Raw genomic sequence first — 26613 nt, 5'->3', positions numbered from 1 at the left:
TTCTCTTATTTACCATGTCTAGCATGAGCACCACTGTATATATGAACCTCAATGGCAAAATCAAGCAAAACCAAGGGAGAGGAAAAAAACTATTATTTAAAATCATACACAAAGTACTTATTCAGTTACAGTGCTTTTACTATTGAGACATAGCTTAAAATAGAGTTTTAAGAAGTCTAATATTGTTTAACACAGTTATCTGAGAAGAACAACATCCTTTTCAAAGGAAATATGTATAAAAATATCCATAGTCTTAGCTGTACAAAATCCCCCATCATTCTTTAATGCTTTACTCTGCAGAATTTATCGCCTCTCCAAGAAAGACTTTTAATATTATGCAAAAGAGGAGTGTTTCCAGAACTACCTAAAATGACATATAAGATGAATCCAGAAGGAAGAGCTTAAACGATCATGTGCTCAAAGTGAGGGACGTAGCAATAGACTCAGAGCGGGAAGCCATCAGTCCCCAGGCATCCTCAGAGAATGTAGTCCTCGGGCTAGGAGCTGCCTGCAGGTTTTCATTACCAGCATTTTCCCGTGTGTCCCTAAATTTTGAGGGAAAAGCAGCATTAGTGGGTCTTCACAACGAGTGGAAACAATTCAATTTAATGAGGTCAAAAAAAAAATTGAACAGCATAAGTTCCTATGAAGTGGAATCCCTTCAGGCAAGAAATGCCACCATTAAGGTCTCTCCAGCCTGGGGACCTATGCTACAGGTTAACAAGTTTACAGAAACAATCTCAGCAGAATACAGCTAAGGTTCTGGTCCTTCTGAAGAAATGTTTGTGAATAGTCCTCAGAATGAAGAGGTATGAGGGAAAGGAAAGAAGAAAGTGAATAGTTAGACTTGGGGCAGATGTGAATGGAATGGGGATCCTCATGTCCTCAGAGACACTCATTGTCTGACAAGAAGAGATTTGTGAAAAATACACACGTATTCCTAAAATTTCAGCCTGTTGGTAACATGACAAGCAAAAGTCCAGGACCACAATATGTGTGTGTATACACACACACACACACACACACATATATACTATAAAGAGAGGAGGGACTCTCTCCTGTAAATGAATACTGTAAGGAATCTTTTTGCTTTGTTCTAGTTAACCATCTTTGCTTAGATAAAGGTTTTAATTACGTGAATACACTATGACACTAATGAGAAATAACCTGGACTCAAGTGATTCTTCCCAGTCGTTCAGAGCCTGGGATATTTAGAAAACTAACCCACTTGTCTACTTTTCTGCAACACTCCTTTGTGACTTTATTTGATTACCATCTTAGGAACTGTCATGGTGTAAGCATTAGGACCTGTGATGGGTGAACTTTGCTTGTCCTTTATCACAACGGCTGTAACGCAGTGGAACTGCGCAGTCGCTTCTGCGGTGAGGTGTGACATTTTCTTCCCAACTGAATTTTGCATAAAGGTTAACGCCCTTTGTTTATGTTTTCTTTCCACAAGCATCCTAGCCTCTGAAACCGTCCGCTTCAGCAGACTTACTTTCGTTTTCCTCTCTCACCTTTATTTGAAGACTTGACTAACTTTCCTGTCCATTTTGAGAATGGTGATAATAATTTGAATGCTGACATTCTCCTTGGGTGAAAAATGACTGGTGCTCAAAATACTGCATCTTAAAGTTATGATAAACAGCACTATTTCTTGAAAAGAAATGTATAGCAACTCCAAAGAGTGAGTAGGTTTGCAAGCTAAGAATTATTGTTGTCTTATTACACCACCGAAAATATTGAGATGATTGTAATAAAGTATATAGGAACACATGAAAAATACGGCCATTTGAATGATGTAAAAGTGATAGTTTGTATTTCTCAGACCCCTCCAAAAAGCTTATTTCACTTTTAACTTATTTGGTAACACCTAGAATAAGAAAAATTATATGGCTACCTTCTGAAGTGCCTCTTCTTTGTGAGGAAGTGCTGTTTCCTTAGAACTGAGTTGAGCCTTGAACGACCCTGGGGCTGGGGGCTCTGACCCTCTACCCAGTGGGAAACCTACATGTAACTTTACAGTCAGTCCTCAGCAGCCACGGTTCCACATCCACGAATCCAATCAACTGCAGATCCTGTAGTACTGCAGTAGGATGTAGTGACACAATGCACGTATAAGTGGACCCATGCAGGTCAAACTCATATTGTTCCAGGGTCCACTGTGGTTAGCCTCTGATCTGTTGGTAATGGAATTATGGGTAGTCGTTATTTTGCCAAATCTTAAGCCCATATGTTGTTGTGGATCTTCATGCCCCAAAACGATGTGTCAATATTTCTGAGAGTGTCTAGGGGTTCTCTAAAATAGGCTTAATAAATGCGATACTTCTTTCATCATGTATTTTTCTTGTTTTGTCTTTTCATTTCCCTCTGCTATGTTACTTTGTCTTCTAATGCACCACCCTCAATGCAGTGGAACATAAGAAGTTAGAAATAGCATGCAAAGTGTGAAACCTTTTTCCACTTTTGGTACTACCCTCTATTTGAGTGTCACTTATGTCTTTTATGGAATATACAGTGTTCAGTGAAACAGCTCTTTCGGGTTTTAATGACAAGTCTGACTTTTCTTCCCCAAGTTAGCTGAGTTCAGTGTGGAGCTGAGTTTGGACATATCTGAGTGACAGGGAGCAAATTGTACTCTCAATTGCTCCTCTTCTCTTTTGGTGAAGACTTCATTACAGCAGCAAGCTTGTCACGTCTGAATATGTCTTTCTTGATTGGAGGTTCTTTCTTATGAGGCCCCTTAGTACCGTAACCAAGATAGACCTCAACATCTCACTATGTCTGGTGGGATCTCAGATATGAGGATCCTCTCCCGCCTGCATTCGTTTGGAGTCAAATGGTTCCTTAGATTCCACTAGTTTAGTCTTGTATTTTATATTTTATGTAAATAGCTAAAGTAACTCATGGTCAGACCATGTGAAAGGAAGTCTGACTGAGTGGTATGGGCATCCCAAAATTGTCATGATAGCCATGATGAGTAACAAATGAGCAACTCAAGGTTTCAGATATGATCTACTCTTGAAGGACATAATGACCTTTGAAGACTTGGGAGCACCTTGAATGATTGGTAAATTTTTTTCAATGGTGATAGCATTTTTAGAAAAGTTACAAGGATGTAAATGCAATTGGAAAACTGGAAAATGATTTTGAAAACTGAACCAGTTTGAACTTACACATTAAAGTGTCCAGAATATTGGAAACCCTTAAGTGTTTCAGTCTACTCTGTAGCAGAGAACTAAAAAAGACATGGCAGTCAGTGCAATTATCAGTCCTAACTTCCATCAGTAACACAAGAAAGATAAAGTTGTTCTTTAATGTTTGTCTACCTCTCAAATCACTTTTTTTCTTCCCTCAATCTCATACCAAAGGGTCCAAATGCATTAATATATTTTCTTGAATGTCCCAAGATCCCTACTATAAACCCGTCATCTCTAGGCAATGTCATTATACTATGGTGCCACCCTTCTATTCTGTACCCTATTAAAAACAGATTTCTGGCAATTGGACATGTTGAAAATGTTTGAACAACAAATTTGTATCTCTTCCAGGAATGTTTGTTATACAGTGGTGTTCCACGATTTAGCTTGAAGGCGCTCTGATGTTGAGATTTGGGATATTAGAGGTGGATTGATGTGGGCAGAAGTATTTTCTCATGATCTACCAAAGTTCATGAACATGGTAGTCAATATGATTTCTCCACATTCACTGATGCCATTCAGGACACACTGCAGTTGGGGACTGTATGTTTATCAGAGAAGGAATATAACATATTAAGAACATGAGATTTGGAATCCTGGCTCAACATCTCCCACTCTGTCATCTTGGACAAGTCTTGGTATTTCTTTAGTAAATAAAACATGTTAGTAACATCTACGTCATGGGGTTCAGCCAAGAAAAGAAATGAGGTATTGTAAGTTTGGATTTTTTATGAACTATTACATGCTACATTGAGAATGGACCAGTACAGAGGATATAAGATTTGATTTCCATACGTACCTGAGTATAGAGAAATTCCATAATAGGCATATAAGCATTTTATAAAATAATGTATGCATATGAATATTATTACCTAACCTCTCTTTTCTATAACAATAATCTTTTTTTTCACATTATGGTTTATATCAGTAGCCTTGGAAATTCTTAGTTTGCCCATTTAGGGTAGAGTTTCAGAAGGCAAGCTGTAGAGAGGAGAGACATCTTTAAGTACTTTTAAACCCCTGCATCCCAGCTCTCCTAGACTTACATCTTTCAGTGAATGAGTGTGATTCCAAGCCATTTGGACGGACATAGATGAGTATATCTTGAACAAGAAAATGACCTTATGGTTGAAAAGAAAACTATATGTGCACATTTCTACAGGCAATGATGACAGTCCCATAATAAAACAGGGTGGGGCAAAAGGAAATGCAAAAGATATAATTCTGACAATCATGTGCATTTTATCAAGACGCAACTCAAACATTTTTCACTGTACCAATATTTTTCACTGTCATTTTTAGGTGGGGCACACTAAGAGGAGCATCAGGGCGGAAAGAAAAATTTTGGGTATGTAACTCTTTTCCATTGAATTTCTACTGTCAGGTGAGTATTTGAGAATCACCCATGTCTCTACTCCCTGCTTTGTGTTGTGTAGTCATACCCTAAGTCACTGCATTACTGTCTGTAATATTGGCGTTTTCTCCAGCAGAAAATTCATTATAATCATTCATAGTATAGTAAGAGTTTTCTTCAACTTCTTTTACTTCAAATTGTAAAAGAAGAGTCAGTATTGCTTTTCAAAAGGAGAATCAAGAGAAAAACTTCTGTTCTATTGTCATCTATCTCAATTACCTTCAGAAAAGTGGTGTGAAGACTGATGACTGGGGAAAGAGTAGACTTTTCAATGCATGATGTTGAGAAACCTGGATATTCACATGCAAATGAGTGAAACTTGAGCCCTATGTTAACACCATTCTCAAAATTAACTCAGAATGGATTAAAGACTTAATGTAAGATCTGAAACTGTAAAACTCCTAGAAGACAGTATGAAACAAAGCTCCCTGACATTGGTCTTTGCAATGATTTTTAAAAATGTAGTATTAAGAGCAGGAGAAACAAAACCAAAAATAAACACATAGGACCACATCAAACTAAAAGCCTCTGCATGGCAAAAGAAACAGCAAAGTGAAATTCGACTTACCGAATTGAGAAAGTATTTATAAACCACACATCTGGTAAGGGGTTAATCTCCAAAATATCTAAGAAATTCCTACAACTCAACAGCAAGAAATCCAATAATGTGGTTAAAAAATAGACAAAGGACCAGAATAGCGTTTTTCCAAAAAAGACATAAAAATAACCAAGAGGCTCATGAAAGGATGCTCAGCATCACTAGGCATCAGAGAAATACAAATCAAACCCACTGTGAGATGTCACTTCATGCCTGTTACAATGGCTCTCATCATAAAGACAAGGGAATAAATACTGGAGAGGATGTGGAGAAAAGGTAACCCTCGTGCGCTGTTGGTGGGATTTGAAACTGGTAGAGCCCCTATGGGAAACAGTATGGTGGGTCTTCAAACCATGTGATCTAGCCGTTTCACTTCTGGGAAAGTGTCTGAAGGAAACAAAGTTATTATCTCCGAGAGAGATCTGCACCTCCATGTTCACTGGAACATTATTCAAGACATGAAAACAACCCGAGTGTCCCTCAGCAGATGAATGGATAAAGAAAATGTAAGATAATATGTGTACAAATTTCTAGCAATAAGGTGAATAAGTTCTGGGGATTTAATGTACAGCATGGTCATTATAGTTAACAGTATGTAACATATATTTGAAAGTTGCTAAGAGAGTATATATTAAATGCTCTCACCACACACACACACAAATGATAACTATATGATGTGGTGGACATATTAACAAATCTTATTTTGGTAATCATTTTGCATTAGATATTAATATAAAATCATTTTGTATACCTTAAACTTACACAATGTGATATGTCAATTATACCTCAATAAAGCTAGAAAAAAAAGACTGATGTCTGACTTTTCAACAGAAAAAATAAAAATGGAAGTCAAAAAACAACAAAATTACACTGTGAAAGTGCTGAATAAAATAATTAGTAATAACAATGATGATGATACACCTGTCAACCTAGAATTTTATATCTAGTGGCAGATTTCTCTAAAAAAGGCAAATCAGAAACATTTTCATTCTAACAAAAGCTAAAAGAACACAGCATCAAAGATACAAAGCGAAAGTTACAAAAAAGAGAAGTAGACAAGTCCACAATTGTGTAGTGTATTTCAACACATCTCACTTATTATTTCATAGAAAAAGCAGCTAAAGTAAAGATATGGAAGATTAAAAAAATGAATGACTAGCTTTATGTAATTAATTTTCTATGAAATTTCATAGAATTTTCATAGAATACTATGTACAGACATGAGTGGATATGCATTCTTTTAGTGCATATGGAATATTTGCCAAAGTCGACCATATGGTGGGCCATTAGGCAAGTCCAACAAATTGAAGGGATCGAAATTTTACAGAGTCTGCTATGTCAAAACTTGTGTTAGCTACAGCAGTCCTGAATTTAATATAAAAATGCAAGTCTTTGAAAAAAGAAAGATTAAAATCAATGCATATATTAAAAGAGGAAGAGTTGAAACCTGCAGTCCAATAAGCCAAAGAACTCAGATTGTCCCCAAAATAGAATGAAGGGAAGGACGAAGGGCAGAAATCAATGAAATAAAGCAGACATACAATAGAGAATGTCAAGAGAGCAAAGATTTGATTCTTTGAAAAGATTGAATTCCTTGGAAGACTCATAAAGAAATCAAGAGAGAAAAAAATTACCATAGAAATGAAAAAATAGAACTTTGGTGCAGCTTCAATAGATATTAAGTGGGTAATAGAGGATGTTGTGAAAACGTTATGCCAATAGATTTGAAAATATAAGTGAAGTTGATAAGTTCCTTGGAAACCTAAGTATCAAAGCTCAGACAAGGTGAAAATAGAAAGTCTGGCTGTAATACTATTTTAAAAGCTGACTCTGTATTACAAAGAAACCCCTACAAAGAAACACGTCTGTAATGGCTTCGCTGGTACATTCTTCCAAACATTTAAGAAATAAATGAAACCAATTTTACGTCAATCCCCTTTAGGAAATAGAGAAGAAACAGTTTCCAACTTATGTTATGAATCAACGTAACACCAATACCAAAACTCGACGGGGCCAAGAAAAGGAAACCACAGATCAATACCCCTTATGAAACAAAATTCTAAACAGAATATTACAGTTGTAAAGTACATTAAAAGGACAATATATTAGGATCAAGTAAGGTTTATCCCAGGGTTGTGAAGTTGGTTTTGAATGGAAAATCAATGAATATAGTTGATCATATTGCCAAAGTAAAGAAAGGGGAAAAAAACATGAATACCTTAACTGGTACAGAAAATGCAATGATAAAATTCAGCGCCTGAATTAGTTTCCAGTTGTTACTCAACACTTTAGTGGCTTGAAACAACATACTTTTATTATCTCAGCGTTTCTGTAAGTCAGGAGTCCAGTCGACTGAGCTGGGTCCTCTTACTGCTCAGGGTCTCCCAAGGGTGCAAGAAAAATATTGTCTGGGCTGTGTTCCTTTCTGGAGCTCAAGCTCCTCTTATAAGCTCCCAGGGTTGTTGTTAGAATTCAGTTCTTGTGGTTGTTGGGTCAAATCCTCATTTTCCGGCTGGCTGTCAGGTGGGGACCACTGTCAAGTCCTGGAGGCTGCTTGCAGTTTTTTGCCACCTCTCCCCGGTAGTCACTCTCACTGATCCTCTTGAAACAGAGTAGTTTCAAGTTGATTAGGAAAAAGAGCTTCTGGCTATAGACAGTCTTTTAAAGGGCTCACCTGATTAGCTTAGACAGACGAATCTCCCTTTTAATTAACTCACAGTCAGTTAATTGGGGATTTGAATCAGAGCTTCAAAATCTCTTCCACTTTGCCAGATAATGTAACCTACTCACACTGTATTCTCCGGTGGAGAGGATTATATGGGGCAAGAACACCAGGAAGCAGGAAAGGGGGGGGGGGATTCATCTTAGAGTTCTGCCCACCACAGAACTCATTTACGATCTAAAATCTCAGCAAATTAGGAATAGAATCTACCTTCCTTCATCTTATAAAGCCTGTCCTCAAAAACCCTTCAGCTAACATCATTTTATTGGTAAAATACTGAGCACTTTTTCCTTATCATTAAAAAATAAAACATTCATTGTCCTCACCTTTACTAACCTTTTACTGGAGGCTCCACCTAGTTCAATAAAACAAACAAACAAAAAATAGAGAGGAAGTGTGGAAGGAAATGTAACTGATGTTATTTGCAGTTGGCATGATTATGTACATAGAAAATAAACAAGTATATGGAAACAAACTACAGAAACAATAAGCATATCTAGCAAGATTTCTGGATATTATCCAAAAGCAATAAGGTGACATTAGGAAGTCCTTACCTATGAATAATTACTTTAAATGTAAATTGACTAAATTCTTCAATCAAAAGGCATAGGGTATTTGAATGGATTAAAAAACAGACCCAATTGTATGTTACCTACAAGTGACTCAGTTTTAAGGACACACATAAGCTCAAGGTGAAGGAGTATAGAAAGATATTGCACACAAATGGAAAATGAGAGAGAGCAGGGTTATATTTATTTCTTACAATGGAAGGAAAGAGGGGAAAATCTCCTTGACGTTGTTCTTGGCAAAGATTACTTGGCTTTGACACTCAAATTGCAAGGCACAGAAGCAAAAATCAACAAGTGGAACTACACCAGACTAAAAAGCTTCTGCATAACAAAACAATCAACAAAATAAAAAAAGGCAGCCTAGAGAATGGGGGGGAAATTGCCAACCATATATTTGACAGGGGGTTAATTTCCAAAATGTATAAGGAACTCATACAACTCAATTGCGCTTGACCATCCAGTTAAACAAATGCATGAAGAAATAATACAGGGCTGGTCACATGGTAAGACACTGTAGGTACAGCCTGTGTGTCACCTTCTGATGTGACATTTCAAACTCTCACGCATATGTTACCGTTGTGTTCTGGGGGGTTCACCAATTCTGGTTATTGTAAACACGAGCATACATGCATATTCATAAATTAACAAATAATAAAGCCGTTTTATTCTTAGTACGAAAATATTTAGGTTCTTAGTCATCACGGTCTATCATGTCAAAGGCATCCAAGCTACATGTGAGTCCCCTGCCATTGTAAAGGCTGGAGGAAAAAAAAAAAGCCAAGTGTAATTAATATTCAGCTTTTCTCATTTTTTGTTTCTCTGCAGATTGCTGCCAATTCCTGGGGAAAGTCGTGGGGCGAGAACGGCTATTTCCGGATTCTTCGAGGAGTAAATGAGTCTGACATTGAAAAGTTGATTATCGCAGCTTGGGGCCAAGTGACAGGTGCAGACGAACCGTGACATATCATCCCGTTTCCAGAAGGCTGTGCAGTCAAGGAACCCTGTCCCTTGAAATTAAGCGATGTGAGGTTCTCCGTGACATTGCCCTCTCACCTTGTTGTTACAATGTACTTGTTTTTCTTGTTTCACCCGGGGCTCTAAATTCCTGCTTCCTTTATGTTACTGAGTCTGGAAAAACATTCACAGAGGACAGCCCAGGGGCTAAGTAACTTTTAAGCACTCTAGTAATCTTGATTTCTCTCTCTTGACAATGTTCTTTTTGACTTTGATGAGGCCCAAACAGCGGGATGGTGCTTTTAATGCTTTAAACGTTCATAACGTTTGTTTGTAGCAATCATCTGGCTTCTCTCTTGAGGACTTCAGACAACAAAAAGCCATGAAAATACCAATTTACCATCTTTACGATTTTTTTTTCAACCGAATCATGCTTTCTGAATTCAGACCTTGCTTATTATGTTTTGCCAAAAAGCAATGGAAATAGATTGTGTCTCTCAATAAGCCAACATTTGGGTTCTTTTCATTTGCCTAAATGGAACTCACAATCCAAACTCGAAAGAACTGTGCCTCTGACAGGAAATAACTGCTCTTTACAGTACTGGGTAAGGACTTGTGATGTGGAGAAGAAGTGAGTGATGGAAAAGCTTAGAGGCTGACAATGGAAGTACAGTCTTGATAAACATACCCTCCTATTTTGGGAAGCCAGTACACTTTGTGTAATGTCTATTAAAATGAGCTGCAGAACGATATTTGGAAAGATAACGTACTTACCCTCCCAAACAACAACGTGATACCATGAGTCAGAAAGAATAACTTTACTTTTATCACAACCATTTCACAGTTCACGGCTTGAGATTCTGAAAAGTAAGCTACATTGGCACCCATTTGCATCCAATTTTAATTTTAGTTCTCTATTGTCAGAGAAACAAAAGTAGTTTCATCGTGATGGTTGGGAAAGGATATAATCTTTTAATAATTCACTGGCATCTGAAATGGCAAACTAATAAATGAAGAAGCAAAGCTGATCGGCGAGTGAGCGTGGCCGATTCTAATCACAACAGTGCGATATCCCTGGCCTTAATTTCTGGGGACTCTGTCATCTGGATTCCCTGTGTTGGGCTTTTTTATGTGGTTGTGACCAAAGGTACCCTGGTTAGATGAGCCAGATGTTCTAAATTGCGAGGAAAATGGAGCTCAGAAAGGTAAGTGTTGTTGCAGGGTTGTTTTCTGCACTATCACTGCAACTTTATCAGGAGAAGCATTTATTCACTTCTCCCCTGAGAAGTATCCATGAGGCTGACTGGCCTTGCTGTGGCTGTGTTGCAGGAAAATGGGGTGAGAGAGGATGGCCATGTCCCAGGACTTGGGCAAGTCCTGCCAAGGAGGAGTCCTTGGTTTTGTGCAGGAAAGAACTCAAGAGTGAGCCACGGCAGAGTGAAAGCAAGTTTAGAGAGAGACATACCCCACAGGCAGAGCGTGGTCCCTCTCGCTCAGAAGGGAGAGCGGCCACTAGGTGTGGGGAGGGTCAGTTTCTATGGGCCGGATAATTTTATACGTGAACGAGTCGGAGGGTTTTTCCAGCTATGTTGGGGAAGGGGCGGGAATTCCCAGGAAGTGGGTCACCACCCACTTTTTGCCCCTTTATGGCCAGCCCTGGGACTGTCATGGTGCCTGTGGGAGCCCCATTTAGTACGCTAATGTATTACAGTGAGCGTATAACGAGACCCAAGGTCCACTGGAAGTCGAATCTTCTGCCATCTTGGGCCCCCAGGTCTACTGGGGGTTGAACCTTCCGCCATCTTGGTTCTAACCAGTTTGTGTCTTATTCTCAATGGCCGTGTCATTCCTTCAATGGTTGTGTCCTGTCCCTTTCCCTCCTGTCTCACTTGGCCGATGTGTCCCCAGAGGGTTGAGAAACAATTTGATTTTGTTTCTTTGGATTCCCTGAGACAGAATTTTGAGTGCAAATACTGGTTTGTTTGGGCGGTGAAGGGACACTGAGAAGGGAGCGGGGTGGGGACACAAGGCTGGAAGGCAGACGGTGAAGGGTGCATTACCACACAGAGCACCACCTCAGGCGATGAGTCCTTATGCTGCTGGGGGCTGTTCATCCTCAGACAAAGGCCACCCAAGAGAGGTGTTCATTGGTCAAGGGCTGCTTCTGGGGCTCCTGAATTCCCTGGTCGTTCTGGCCCTGCACAAGGATGGGAAAAGCAGGTTCCAGCATCAGGGAGAAACCCACAGGCAAAGAAAAGCAGTTCCTGGTGGCTGGATGACAGGCTCAGATCCACTGAAATGGCGCAGGTGAGGCGATGTGGGCAGGGCGCCCGCTGTGTCTCTGCTACAGGTGTGAAAACACTTTTTATTCAAAACATTTCTTGGATGCTGAAGCCTGAGGGAGTACTGAACAATAATGCCTGAAAACGCCAGCTGACTAACATGGCTTTTAAAAACACGGGATTAAGTTGATCCAATCTTGTCTTTGTTATGCAAATAGATGGAATTGTTGGAGTTAATTTTCACATTGTAGCTTGTTGTTCTAGATTGTAAACCTAGATTCTGAGGTTTCAGAATTTCCTGCCATTCTAATGATCTCAGCTGATGAGGAAACTGATCTCAAAGATTTGGAAAAAAAAAAAGGAAAAAAAGAGAAAAATCACAGGAGTAAGCCCCCTAGGAAGGCACAGGATTTATCTGTCCAGCGATTAGAGACTAAGAGGTAAAGGACAGACAGAGGCCAGTTGGGACAGAAACATACCAGGGGAATAAGGAAAATATTAGTCCTGAGATTTGCTGAGTCGGCATCTTCCTTTGAGAGATGTTGCTTCTCATTTTTACAACTTTAACTGGTTCTATTTATCATCAAAAGGCCCTGAGTCAACCTTTAAAAAACAAGAATCGCCACATTCCTCTGTCCACACTGGGGACTGACTAGTTTTTTGCAGAACTGATTTGACTGGTGACTAGACGGCGTCCTGCTACACCGTGGCCTTTCCTGGCCGGCAGGTGTGCCCTCCCACCTCAGCTTGGACTGAGCAGTAGGGAGGACCACACATCTGCTGCATGTGTCTTTAGCCTTCCGGTCTCTGTTTGCACATCTGGGGTCTTACTATTTTGAGTTAAGGGCAGATGAAGGAAATCCTGTCCATAATGATCATTTAACTCAGCCAGGACACGGTGTCTCAGACTGGGTATTACTGTAAACACTCAGACCTGATTTTCTGCCTGTTGCATCTGAAGTTTGCACTATTTAAATGCTTTTTATGGATTCCAGTTGCAACTGGTTACTGCATAGAGTTTTTCCCAGGAAAAAGAGGAAATAGTCCTAATGTAGCACATTGACTGCAGCTTGGCCACTCCACTCAGCCAAATAATGTTTATTTCTTCAGGTGTCAGGTGTCAGGAGGAAATGCGCATAAGAAAGAAGGAGGAAAGATCTTGAAGACAGGGCTCATGGCTCTTTTCCTGATTTGCGTTGTTTTGAGTCCCATCTCATTCTATTCTAAACGATGAAAAAGCTTCCCCAGGTTTTTAAAATGCATCTGCATCCATTCTCTTAAAACCCCATAAAACGGAATTGTGTGTTAGTTGATATTCAAGGAGAAATACAGGGAACCTCTCTAAGTGGTTCCAGCGGAAGGAATATAGTGGGAGGAATTGGTCACGTAGGTGATGGAGGCGCAGAGGAGGCAGGAGTGGATGGCCAACCAGTCGAGGGGTGAGCAACAGCTGGGGTATCATCATCCTGGACTGAAGGGACCAGATGAAGAGGCGGGCTCCTGGGATCTGAGGGCTGGCACTTTCCTGGTGGCAGCAGGGAGCATGACCGGCCTGTGTGGAAGAAGCTGGGGTGATACAAAGACATGGTGTCATGGGATTTGGTGCCCGACACAGAGAGGGAGAGAAGCACTGCAGCTGCTCCCTTGCTCACACCCTCCAAACGCTCATCAGTGCCTCCCATTGGCTGATCCTGCAGAAAGATAACTGATGCAGAGGTGATGAAATCAAGCTGGCAGGGTCGGCTTCCACCCTCTACCAGATGGGGAGGAGCATAGGACGAGGGCAAGGAGTAAATAAGAGGGTACCCAGAAAATTCACTGTGGGTTCATCCCATGTGGATATTGGAAATTAAGACTGCAAAAAGGAGTAATTTCTCAATGACTGATTGGCTCATGAGCCCAGTACTTTGGTTAATACTTGTTTTACATACTCTAATGCTTGCTATCATATGCCCCTTTTTTTTGGTTAAACTGTTGACTGATGGAGAATATATTATATTCTATGTCAGGAAAGATACTCTTCCAACTTCACAGTCGTTTATCGAGAACTTGTATGATGTCTTGGTATTACTGCCTACGAAAGGATTATGATCTGATTTCAGGACTTTTATTTTCCTCTGGATGGAAGTTGATTCCATACTCAGAAGAAAGAAGGGGAGGAAAAGGAGTATTACCTCACAGACAGCTGTTTTATGAAGTGTTTCTGGGTAGAAAAACATCACTCCATCAAGTGTCTCTGTATCAGAAAGGAAACTCTTAGAGAACACACAGACACCCTCTCCCCAGAGAGGCCAGTGAAGGAGGGAAGATCAGTCCCACACTGGCAGGAACGGGGTGACTGAATGAAGGGGGAAACTTTCTCCATCTTCAGCCGTGAACACTAGCCTACATCGTTTTGCTAAGATATCGAATGGAAATGTTTATCTACTTTAATGTTTTAATTAATTTTTTATAAAAATAGATAAACATTTCCATTCAATGTCTTAGGAAAAAATAGGTAAAAAACAAAATTCTAAGTAAAGCAGACGGAATTGTATTCAATATCTTGTAATAACCTTTAGTGAAAAAGAATATGAAAACAAATATATGTATGTACATGCATGACTGGGACATGATGCTGTGCACCAGAAACTGACACAGTCACTGACTATACTTCAGTTAAAAAAAATAAATACCTTAAAGTCATTGACAGGTAAATCCAATAAAATGGGACTTCTCCTGAGAACCACCAGTAAAAGCCTCATTAGTTAGAAATGGAGTGGCTGGAAATAACTCTTTTCTCCATCACCCAACTCCCATCCTCTCTGTGTGAGCTCCACCCCCCATAAAATGAGCTGTTTAATTCTATGATTCTTCTGAGATTTTAAGGAGTAAAAGTGTTAGTTGTATAGAATTTAAGATACATCCTATGTTGCACCCACCAGTTTAAAGATCCCAGTTCACAGTTAGGTCGTGGGGAAGCCCTGCCAGGACTCAGTCCTCATCCACCTTGGCTGGTACTCTTTGTGATGATCACCAACATACGGTTGTACACAATGTACACTTGTAGACAATGCTGTATACAACACATACTGTACAATGTTGTATACCATTGTATACAACATGTACATAGTGGTTCAGCCTAGAACATGTACACGTTTACAACATGTGTGTGTCGTATACAGCACTTCCACATGTGTCTGTGGACCCTTTTCTCCTGAAAATTCTCATTAAGTAACGTGTCATCTGTTCCATATTTAGTCCAGTTGTCCCCCAATATCCATGGAGGATTGGTTCCAGGAGCCCGGATACCAAAATCCACAGATACCCAAGTCCCTTATATGTATAGAATAGCAGAGCACAATGGTGACAAGTTGACTCTCCTTATCCACGTGTTTCACATCTGCAGGTTCAACCAAGCATATTATCTCATAAACTATTGTTTTATGAAATAGTATACATAGTCACTTTCTGTTTTTTATATATATGTGTGTGTGTATATATATTACATATTATATAATTATATAAAGTATATGATGTATAAATATGTAGTTATATAAATATATGTATATATATGAGACAAAATGACTGAAGAAGAAATAAATAGTAAGACAGAGAAAGCATTAATCATGAAATAAATACATTTGCTAAATTTTGCTGCATGACATTTAGAAACTTGTTCACCAAAAGACACAATGGATTGCAACAAGGACAATGAACAGACAAGGTAAACGAGCAGAAAACGTTTGCAGCCTATGTAAGCAATAAAAATATATGTATTTGTCCATTTCATGTAAGTTTCCATATCATTGGAATATATTAGCTTATATTATTTATATTACTACTAACATGGTTTTAATTTTTCTGGATCTGCATTTATTTCTCACATTCCCCACCTAATATTATTTATCCTTTAATTTATGCATTTGCTTTTTTTTTCTTTCTTGGATAAATTTATCAGAGGTTTGTCTATTTCATTATCCTTTTCAAAGAAACAACTTTGGGGGTTTTTGACATCCTCTTCTGCGTCTTTGTTTTTCTGTAGGGTTGAGGACTGCTCTCATCTTCATTGTTTTCTTCTTAATTTCTTGGCATTTATCCTGAAAATTTTTCCTAACTTAAAGTAAACCCCTACTTCTTTAATTTTGAGCTTTTCTTGTGTTCTAATTTAAGTATTTGTGTGTGGAGCTCTCTAAATGATGCCTCTCACTATAATGATTGCCTCTTTTAGCTCTTATAATTATAATTACTTTAATGTTTTTTAAAAAATCACAGATTTTCTAATGAATCAAACCTGGAGAAATGTTGCATCAATTTTTGTTATATTTTACTTCTGATGTACTCTCTTAGATTATCTCTCTTCAGTAAGTTTCTGAAATAATTTAATAGCACAATATATAAACTGTGTGATTCAGTAATTTGTTGCACTGATGTACGTTGCATTGTCCGAAACCTGTTTCAGGATTTAGGTCTCAGCTGGAAACTGGAACATTCACAACAGGCTAGTTGACAGATGTGTTTATTTATGAAAGCCATATTTCAAGGGAGAGCCACTCTCTGTGGCCAGGTCGTTAGGTGTTAGTTCTTTAATTTCAAGTGATAACATTCTCTTTTTCCAGAACCACCAGCTATAAATCACTCCGTTCTTAGCCCACTGGTTTCCTACAGGGACAAAGGAAGTAAAGGAGCAGAAAAGTCAACCAAACTGTAAATGACTTTGGGCATTTAAAAATCTATTTCTGATTTTGTAGAACATTCTATTTCTCTTTACAGTCTTGTAGTATTTGGTTACCTTGAATTCACAGGTACCTCCCCAGTCAAGGAAAGAAAGATTTGCTCAGAGGAAGAAAGCTTTATTCTTCCCACTGCAATTACTATTGGTTATTGTCATTTATAACCTCTTTACCATTTAACCAACTGTCTAATTTATGCTTTTGATTCATGATTTTATATGGCTCGAGATATCTTTCCTTGGAAACAAATATGACTTTAAAATGGAAATAACTCCATTGTAGAAGTAGCCCCATGTTGATTATTTGTCAAAGCATTTTACATAGGACATGCATGCAAATAATTAAGGATAACTAAGATGATGATGTAGGTGAAGTAATACCTATAGCATTTTCCCTATTTTAATATAGCATTGAAAGGCACCTGTAAAATACAGTTCACCCTTAAACAATGCAGGGGTCAGGGGCTCTGGGCCTCTGCAACCTCCAAAGTCCAGGTACCACCTTAGAGTTGTCCCCCCATATCCACGGTTCTGGTTCCACACCCACAGACTCAACTAACCATGGATCATGTAGTAATGAATTGAAGAGAACCCCTATATGCATGGACCCATCAGTTCAAACCCATGTTGCCAAGGGACAATCGTACAGTAAAACTAGACCTTGATCCTTCTTATGAATATTAAATGATGGGGTGAAGTGGCTTTAAGACCTCTGGGATGTTATTAATATCTATTGTTGTATTTGTTCATGTTCAACTAAGTTGCCACATTAATTATACTAACATTCATTGAGCTTTTGATGTATACTGAGTAATAGGATAAGTGCTATTCATGTCTCTCACTTAATTTAGTAGTGTATGCAGCTCCAGAAGACATAATTTAAAGAGTATGCAGACTCTTTTAATGACAGAACACCCCACCCTAAGCTACAGCGAGGGCAGAGGGAAGGGGACGCAGATCGTCCAAACACATCTTCGTAGCTGTTTTCTTGCTCCTGACATCCCATCCCGCAGGTGGCGAGGGGTGAGCAGCTTGTCCTCAGGGTAGTTCTGTGTCAGGCTGGGTCTGTATTTTCTGACCCAGCATGAGGACGCCTGGTTGGATATCGACAAGTGTTCTTGGGGAGATAACGGGATCCTCTGCCCGACATCGTGGCTGCCCTAGGAAATCCAGGACCCAAGGATGCTGAGTGTATGGAGTCCTCTAAGTAGACAGAACTGACTCTCAAGTTTTCAAGTTACCCTCAAAAGGCCGCCTGGAGCAGAGGGAGAGGAAAGAGGGTCCCCAATGTCCAGATAAAATCACTTTAGAAGGTGGGAATGGAAATCTGGGTCTTCCAGGATTCCCTGGGCTTCTAGCAGCAGGAGGAGAGTTTCAACACTCATTTGCTGTCAATGTTTTTAATAATCTGATGTCTTCTGTGGTAGGAAGTGGTGGTGGGGGGAAGCATTATGGAAAAGGTAGTAAAAATCAGCCAGGTGAATAAACGAGGGAAGAGGATTTTAGGAAAAGAGAATCGCCTGTTCAAAGGGGAGGCATGAATATTCTTGATGTGATAAAATAGCTGAAAGAAAAATAAACTGTCTAGAGCTTAGAGGCATGAGACGGGAATATAGAGCAAGGAAATTGTGAAGAAGCAGCAGAGATGCATGTGGACTGTGAACGGCATCGGCTGGAGCTTGCATTTTATTCTCGTGCCGCGGGAAGCCATTGAGCAACTCTTGTCACTTTCACTGCTGTGAAAAAATGGATTGAAGAGAAATCAGGACGAGGAAAGAGAACCAGTGAGCACGTTGTCGCGGTTGCCCAGGTGAGAGGTCACAGAGGCTCAGCGCGGGGCAGCAACTGAGGACAGGGGAGATGAGGAGAAGGAGGAAGAAAGCAGACTTGTGTACATGATTAAACAAGACTTTTAGATCTCTCCCTGACCCGCTGGGTTGATGGTGGTGTCATTCACTGAGATGTGGAAAAAGCAGGTTCACGAGAAAACCAAGAGTTCATGCTTGGACATGCTAAATCGGTATGCCTCCAAGTCTTCCGCAGTCCTCAAGTGATGTGGGAGAGACCGAAGTCCCCTGTGTACCAGACAGGGATAGAGGAATAGCAAGAGTGGCTGCTAAGTTTGGATGAATTGGGTACAGTGGGGATAGACTGGAGATTGACAATGAGATGGACATCTTATTGGATGGAGGGATGGTCCCGCCCAAGATCAGACAGGAGAGTGACGATGAGGTCCAAAGAGCCTTCTTTCTCTGTTCCAGTGCTACACAATGCTCTGAAGAAAGCTAATTAAGTCCTAGGAATTAGCTACCCCCTCAGAAAGCAATCAGAGAAGAGATAAACCCCAACTTATCTAATGTTGAAATAGAAATGACTTTGTGTACCAAGAATTGACTAACATTACATTATTTGCTCGTATTAGTGGATAGACAATTAAAATAGAAATTAAACAATATTACAAAAATACTAAAAATACGCCATATGTATGTATGCGTGTGTCTATGTACATACACAGTGTTTGTGTCTGTGTGTGTAATGTATCTTTTATTCATCGTTGATGAGAACTTGATGGAGTGAGAAAACTATATCCTCAGTTGTGTGCAATGTAATGTTTGTTTCAAACAGATGTTTATTATCTGCTTGCTGATGAATAACCAACATTTTAAAGCACAGACAATGAAAATGAACCGATGCAAAGTCTTGGTGAATATATTCCAGTGCTTGGCCAAGTTTAGTATCCATAATGTCTGTAGAATGAGATACTTCTGATTAATCATAATCCCAAGAGAACAAGAAGCCAATAAAAATTGAGTTTTAACAGCACCAGGAAGTTGAGTTTGGTAGAATTTCATGTGATGCAAATGCACTGAGAAAGTTTTTACTAAAATTTGGATGGTTCGTTCCTCAGTCCATATACAAACGTTCTCTGTTGAATGAAACTCCATGTATCCTTTTGAAATCCAGTCAAGAATAGAAAGTCTAAAACTGACCAAGTCTGCTATTTTCAGTCTAACAAATGCCAAGTCGACTCCAAAAATTTGATTTAAAAAAAGAAAAGAAAGGAAAAAACAAACCTCTGAAATTCCCTGTTTCTTCATTCGTATAAACACTAAGTAAAATAGCAGAACAGCATGAGCTCTGCCTTTTGACTTCATAATGCTCTGTATGAAACCTAATTTAGACTTGGGAAAAATTGCTCCATCCCTAGGACTAGCTTTGTACTTAAAACGTTAATGAGAAATGAAGGACTTTTCAGTAAAGTGTAAAGGAAAAGATCCTTAGAAATGGGGGTGAAATAAAAGATGAAGAGGCTTTGATTTTGGCTCCGTGGGGGAACTGAGAACTCACGGAAGGAAGGCATGACTTATCGTGTTAATTACCTAGCAGACTCATGAGAATTCTTCTGCATCTTCGTGACACCACTCTCTTCTGTTCCTCCAGTTTTATTTTTGGAAATGAATTTAAGCTTCTGAATAGGTTCTGTGCTTTGAGTCACTCAAGAATTAGTAAAGCAGCTGGTGCAAACATGCAAAAAGAAAAAATTGTGGGTATTTTCCAAGCACATGAGAGGCTACCCCTATGTTGTCATCACTGGAGCTCTGTTGATGGACTATTTTAAAACCCAACTGATAATGATGAGCAAAGAAAAAACTGTGCCGAAATTAAATATCATCTTTAATGGTAATTCAAATAATTATGTATATTCATTTCTTAAGAAATTAATCACCAAGGAGCTGATCCTCTGTACTGTCTAATGCATTCTAGTGTATGACACGTGCAAATGGTGAAATTCTATGAAAATCTTTGATGCAAAATATTGCTATATGTAAAGATGCCTGGACATCTTCTTCCTGCAGGAGGAAACACAGTCATAGTACCAAACATTTTTATTGAGGGGGGAAATCTTTCTTAAATAAAACTTAGATCATTCAATAATAGTATCAAATTAAATTTTCACTGATATGTGGAAGCTGAACACATGAAAATTTTGTTTTCAAAAAATAGAAAGCTATGTCAAATTACGGTGAGATGGATAAAGCATTTATTGATCTGTATTAACTGGGAAACATAGAGATGGAACCAGCCACAGGGTCAATCGGATCCAGGGTCTGAAAGGTGACCTCGCCATTCTCCATTTCATATCTTCATTGTTCTTTTTTTCTCCAACTCTTTGAGATTTGGCCTCTTCAAATGCCGTTAAAAATGAGCAGACTTTATCCACATAGCAAGGGAAGTAGTCAAGCATGTTACCTAAGTGACTGGAGAGGAGCGGTCCTCAGTGTTTTCCCTGGACTAGCAGCATCAGCAACACCTGGAAACCTGATGAAGATGCAAAGACCAGGGTCACGTCTCAGACCTACTGGCTCAGAACCTCCGGAACTGAGTTTCCCATCATCCTCAGTCTATGCCTGACATACAGCCCAGCTGATTCTGAAGTAGGCTAACTTTTGAGGGAAACATGGCCCTGAAAGAAAGAAAGACTGTCTCTTTCAGCTCAGGGAGGGTTTCTTATGGGCTCAGCTTCAATTATGTCTCAGACTCTTAGGTGGATGACTAGAGTCAGGGATATAGGAAATGCTCATGAGCTAGACTGAAGGACATGTTCACAGCCCTGGCCAGGGAAGTGAGCTTCTATGTTTGGAAGTCCATCTGGAATCACGTAGGTGAAGCAGAGGAAGAGAATATTCACCCCTCACCACCCAGACAAGGAGAATGTTGCTGCCTAATGGAAGGGAAAAGATGCAAAGTTGAGGCAAACACAGAAAATTGGATCTTCACCAGTTCGAGGATGACCACAGTTTAATATTTATCTCATACATTTCCTAAAAAAAAAAAAATGCCACAGAACACGGATACATGCTATCAATTCCATCTTCTCAACACTCTTGGAAAGTACAAGTCATGTTTTATCAGTTTTACCTTCTGCCTTGTGGAGAAATACAATAATATAAAATTTAAATGATTTGTTCAAGGTTATCTAATTTATCTAATGATGGAGTCAAAATGAGACTATAGTGTACAAATGGGCAAGTCAGGAAAAAGACTCTGCTTGTCAGATGTGGCAGACTTCCTAGCAAAACAAGATTTGGTGGGTATGACTTCATGGTCAACAACATCTGGATAATGTTCTTCCCGTCACCTGGTTATTTGACTTTATGTAGCTCAAACCCACATCTAGGAGAGAGAGAAAAGAGACTAGACACAGATTGAATTCATCAGCCAAGAACAAAATTGTATCTCTTTATTGATGAAGAATGTCTTCTAAAATAAGCTACTGTAAGTAACAGCATTTGATACATTTTTACCAGAAAATTGTGAAAGCTCAGAAACTCTATGCACCTCAATGCTCATAGCAGCCCTATTTATAATAGGCAAGACATGGAAACAACCTAAACGTCCATCAACAGATGACTGGATAAAGAAGCTGTGATATAATTATACAATGGAATACTACTCAGTCATAAAAAAGAATACAATAATGCCACTTGCAACAACATGGATGGACCTGGAGATCATCATACTAAGTGAAGTAAGTCAGAGAAAGACAAATTTCATATGATATCACTGATATGTGGAATCTAAAAAAAAAATAAGTACACAAATGAACTTATTTACAAAACAGAAACAGATTCACAGACAGAGGAAACAAACTTACAGGTACCCAGGGTGAAAATGGAGGTGGAGGGATAAATTGGGAGTTCAGGGTTTGCAGATACACACTGCTATATATAAAATAGATAAAAACAAGGTCCTACTGTACAGCATAGGGAACTAAAGTCAGTATCTTGTAATAACCTACAATGAAAAAGAATATGAAAAGGAATGTTTATGTGTGTGTATAACTGAATCACTATGCTGTACAACGGAAATTAACACAACAACGTAAACCAACTATACTTCAATAAAAAGTGAAAGCTCAGAAGCCCACATTAAAGGAAAGCAAATAAAGTTTAACACGGTGCCATAAGTCTAACAAAAGTTCAGCTCTAAGAGTGTAGAAAGCAGCATGTTTCATTAACCATATTGCTGTCAAGCAGATTTTTTCCCAGCTAGTCCCAGAGATAATTTGACTCTTTGAAGAACATCATTTTAGACGTCTACTTTGATTCCTTTTTCCAAACAACTGCAACTAAAATATGTGAACACATTTACCTTTACAATTTTAAAATTAAACTTGCTTCAGAACTTCTCCCCAAGGAAATACCGGAGAACCAATTAGCTAAGGGTGACCTGGGCTAGTATTTATTTTTTCCCTCCTTGTTCTATGTCCTACAAACAAAAATAATATTTTTGTGCAGGCACAGTGTTATTCAGAGATGCCCAAAATCTTTTAAGCACGCCCTCCACATTTCGCGCGCCTTACTGAAAGCTGCCTTCCAGAGACTGAATGCACCAGATGGTCTAGCCCCAGCTTCCCTTCCACCAGGCTCAGAAGGATGATATAGTTTCCTCCAGTGAGACAGAACCTCCTTGAACTTTGGTTTGGAGCTGAGCCAGGTGAAGAAACAGGCTCAATTTGGAAGATGCCCTTTGCTGGCTCTTTTCTCCAGGGTTGACAATAGCCACAAATTCCCCACCAGACAGTTCCTCATGGTGTTTCTGGGACTGGCAGTGGGTAACATGACAACATCTCAAATTAGGAATCTCATTGTAGGAGAGCCAAAAGTTCCTCTGATGTCATTAGTGTCTGAAGCCATCTTCTCAGGCTAGTTCTGTAGCAAGAGAAGTTCTGATGATGGGGTTCAAAGCCTAATCATTCTTTGAGCTTCCAACACAGATCCACAAATTCCTTTCTGCTTAAACCAGCAGAGATGGATTCGATCGGCAGAAACTAAGAACTCTGAACAACACACAGAAGTGAGGCATCTTGGAAGATGATTGCAAGTTTATATGCATAGTAATCTGATCATTTATTTTCAGTTTTTCTGATGCTCTGTCAGTGCCTGTGTTCCAATTAATTGCAGTATCCGTTTACAAGCTGAACCTCCACAGGGGTGCCAAAGTGATTCGTGTGTTTTCCAGTGTATCCTTCTGCAAGAAACTTAACGTCCCCTCTACCAAGGAATGGTATATTGTGTTTCTCTTTTCACTCTTCTTTTGGACTGGTGTAATATGATATTCTTTCTGGTTTATTATAAGTATGGATCTGAAAGAAATGTGCCAGAAATTAAAAAAAACAGAATTATAAATGCCATTAAGTTTAATATTGCTTTTAAGAGTTAAGAGCAAATAAGATTTTATAAAATACTTGTCTAGGAATTATAAATCTCTATATTGTACTCCCTGCTACATGCCTTTGGACAAGTCATTTAACTTCCCTGGGATCCACCATGCTCTTCTACAAAGTAAAGATGATAATGCACTTTTTCCTCTCATGCTGGGACACTGTGATGACAAGCGGCTTCCGAAGTACATAATGTCAAAAAATAATGTACACTGCCTTTTGTTTGAGCATCCTCCACAAGACGAAAACCTAATTCTCTGAGAAAAAGACAAGAAAGTGTGTCTTGTGATGAGGTGGACAGGGAGTCTATCAACAACCAGTGGAGATTTAATTTTAGCAAATATTTATGGCCCAGGTGACATTGATTTGCGGCATTCTTGTAAAAAATATTTATACCTATCGACAGACCATGCTACTGTGACGCATCCCTTCATTAGTGTGCTGTATGTTACTAAATGTAACTGTTGGTTACTGAGATGAACTCTGCTAACACATAAATTGTATAGCTTCATCTCTTCCCATCTGCCGTGCCTTGTTTGTTCACACGAAAACAGTACTTAACGGAAGAGCATGTGGAGGAATGTGTAACCTCACACTGCGTCTCACTCTCTTATTTCTCATCCGTCCTTGTGCCAAGATGGAAGATCCGTTTCTTCTTCTTCTTTTTTTTTAATTGTGGGGAGGATTTCTCCCCACATCCCCCACGGTCCATCCTTCAGACCCTCCTCTGGACCTCTCTGCTCTTGAATCTTTCCTCTTTCACCAAGTGCTCGTTGGAGGCTGAGAATTTTCGCGTTTATGAACATCCAAGACATTGCCTGTGGTTTCCTTTTCTTGCAGCGTTTCGTCTGGCTTTAGTACCCCGCTGATACTAGCCTCATAAAACACAGGCATGTCTATAAGAACGGAAAAGAATCAAATTCAAGTTCATGCCTACAAGGAAGAGGAAAACAGAAGTCCTTCCTGCCAATAAACTATTATTAACAGGGAGCAACTGGCTGCCTACAGAGGTTTTCCTCTACCGTCCAAATATTGCTTCTTTCTTATGTTTTATCTCTTCTACACTTCAGCTTTGATACAGAGACGTCCTGCAGACTGGACACATTTCAGACTGTGTTTATTTAGGAATATAAGCTTTTTATACATTCCTGGTATGGGAGGAAATATACACATGGGCAATTACACATTTCTTCTTTTTCTGTGTATAAAAATCACCTTTCTAGCTTTGCGAAACCAGAAACAATTTAATAAGTGCTACTGTCACACGTATAAAATATTCTTCACACTATGTAATGGGGCAGACACCATGCATTAGAGCTTACAACTACATGGACATTGATTACCCGTCCACGTGAGGACAGAGAACAGCATGGGACTCTGTTTGCCCTTTGATAAAGTTCTGTTTCCTACAGGTCTCAGGGTTTACATGGAGCTAAAAGGTCCGCACGGTTGTCGATAAGACCTTTGCACAAAGGGACCAAGTGGAGGCAGTTAGCACCCGGTCGCCCCAGGAAACCTCAATCAGACCCACCAATACTAACCACCGTGGCTTTGGCAATCCCAAACGCCACAAGAGAGAAGATGCCTGAGTCCTAGTCAACATTCACCCAGTGATGCTGAAAGCCAGGCACCGTCTTTAATAGCACAATCCTCAAAGCGCAGCTCACTCACTGAATTAAGTCTTTTTTTTTTCTTACTATTAGAAGAACGTTCCTGCATTTTTCTGATATGATTTTGAGACAGTTAAATGAATCATTGAAATAATTTGTCTGCACATTTCCCCAATGGTAGGCAATAAAAGCCCTAATGAGCTGTACAACCAACTCTCCTTCAGCGTTTAGGATAAAGTAGGTCTAAATGAGCCATGGATTGGATTGCATTAGGACTGATACGCCAACTTTTCCCGCTCATAACATAAAGGAGTATTTTGGGGGTTTTTCCTTTGATCTCACTGAACTACAGAGATCTCCTGTGGCCTGGATGGCGCCTCTTGGACCCTGCTGAAGATAATTGCGATGAGGGACAATGAAAACATTTCATTTGACTTCAGAGATCACCAGAAAGACGAGCAAGTTCTGTGAGTTGAAGCTGGAGATCTCCGATTGGTACCTAGCGTGTTCCAGAACGTCAAGTGGTCCAGTTCGTGTTGCCTCTGTCTAATAATAAGGGTCATGACAATTATTATAAGACGCTTATTGTATTTCCTGATTGTGTAGCAAACACTGTGTTAACTGAACTGGGGCTTATATACCCTGTCTGTCTCTTCATTCTCCTTAGATCCTATTTTTTAAAGATAACTATTTTATTGGGGAGAAAAACGGGGCTAAGTAATTTGCCAAAGTTACATGGCTTGTTTGTGACAGGCCAGGATTTACACCTGAGTTTGCTTTATTCTAAATCTCATGAACTTGCTTCTTTTTTTTTTTTTTTACCAATGTTGTGTTAATTTCTGGTGTACAGCAAAGTGATTCAGTTAAGCATATGTATATATATATATATATACATATACACACACACACATATATATATATCCTTTTCATATTCTTTCTCATTATAGGCTGTTACAGGTATTGAATACAGTTCCCTGTGCTGTACAGTAGGTCCTTGCTGTTTATCTATTTTATGTATAGTAACGTGTACCTGCAAATCCCGGACTCCTAATCTGCTATAGCACGTGAGAAAGTAGGGACCTCTGTTTAGATCCTTTGTATTACAAGGGTTCAGTATGACATTACATCTTCATTATTTATCTTAATGGTCCTCGATACATATTTACCATCCAAATAGATTAATTTAAGAGGTGATTCCCTTTGGAGCTCAGACAGAAGGCTTATGAATCACGTGGACTCTGTTCATCCGAACTCCTGCTCACACAGATCACTACTGAGACATGAACGTGCATGCTGAGAATTTGCAATATTGCAATATCCGCTCTTTC

At 39.3% G+C, this 26613-nt stretch overlaps 1 protein-coding gene across 1 annotated transcript in view; it reads left to right on the top strand.

Annotated features, from left to right (window-relative positions):
• TINAG (tubulointerstitial nephritis antigen) overlaps nucleotides 1-9751 on the top strand; it is a 63799-nt gene extending 54048 nt beyond the window's left edge. Inside the window, exons 10-11 of the mRNA XM_072944682.1 lie at nucleotides 4503-4548; nucleotides 9329-9751. Coding sequence (XP_072800783.1) covers nucleotides 4503-4548; nucleotides 9329-9463 — 181 coding nt within the window. The 3' untranslated portion in view covers nucleotides 9464-9751. The remainder of the gene's footprint in view (nucleotides 1-4502; nucleotides 4549-9328) is intronic.
• Nucleotides 9752-26613: the final 16862 nt, after the last annotated feature.

Source organism: Vicugna pacos, chromosome 20 (genome assembly GCF_048564905.1).
Source record: "Vicugna pacos chromosome 20, VicPac4, whole genome shotgun sequence".
NCBI lineage: Eukaryota > Metazoa > Chordata > Mammalia > Artiodactyla > Camelidae > Vicugna > Vicugna pacos.
Note: the sequence above shows the minus strand (reverse complement) of the source record. Positions and strands in the feature narration are given on the sequence as shown.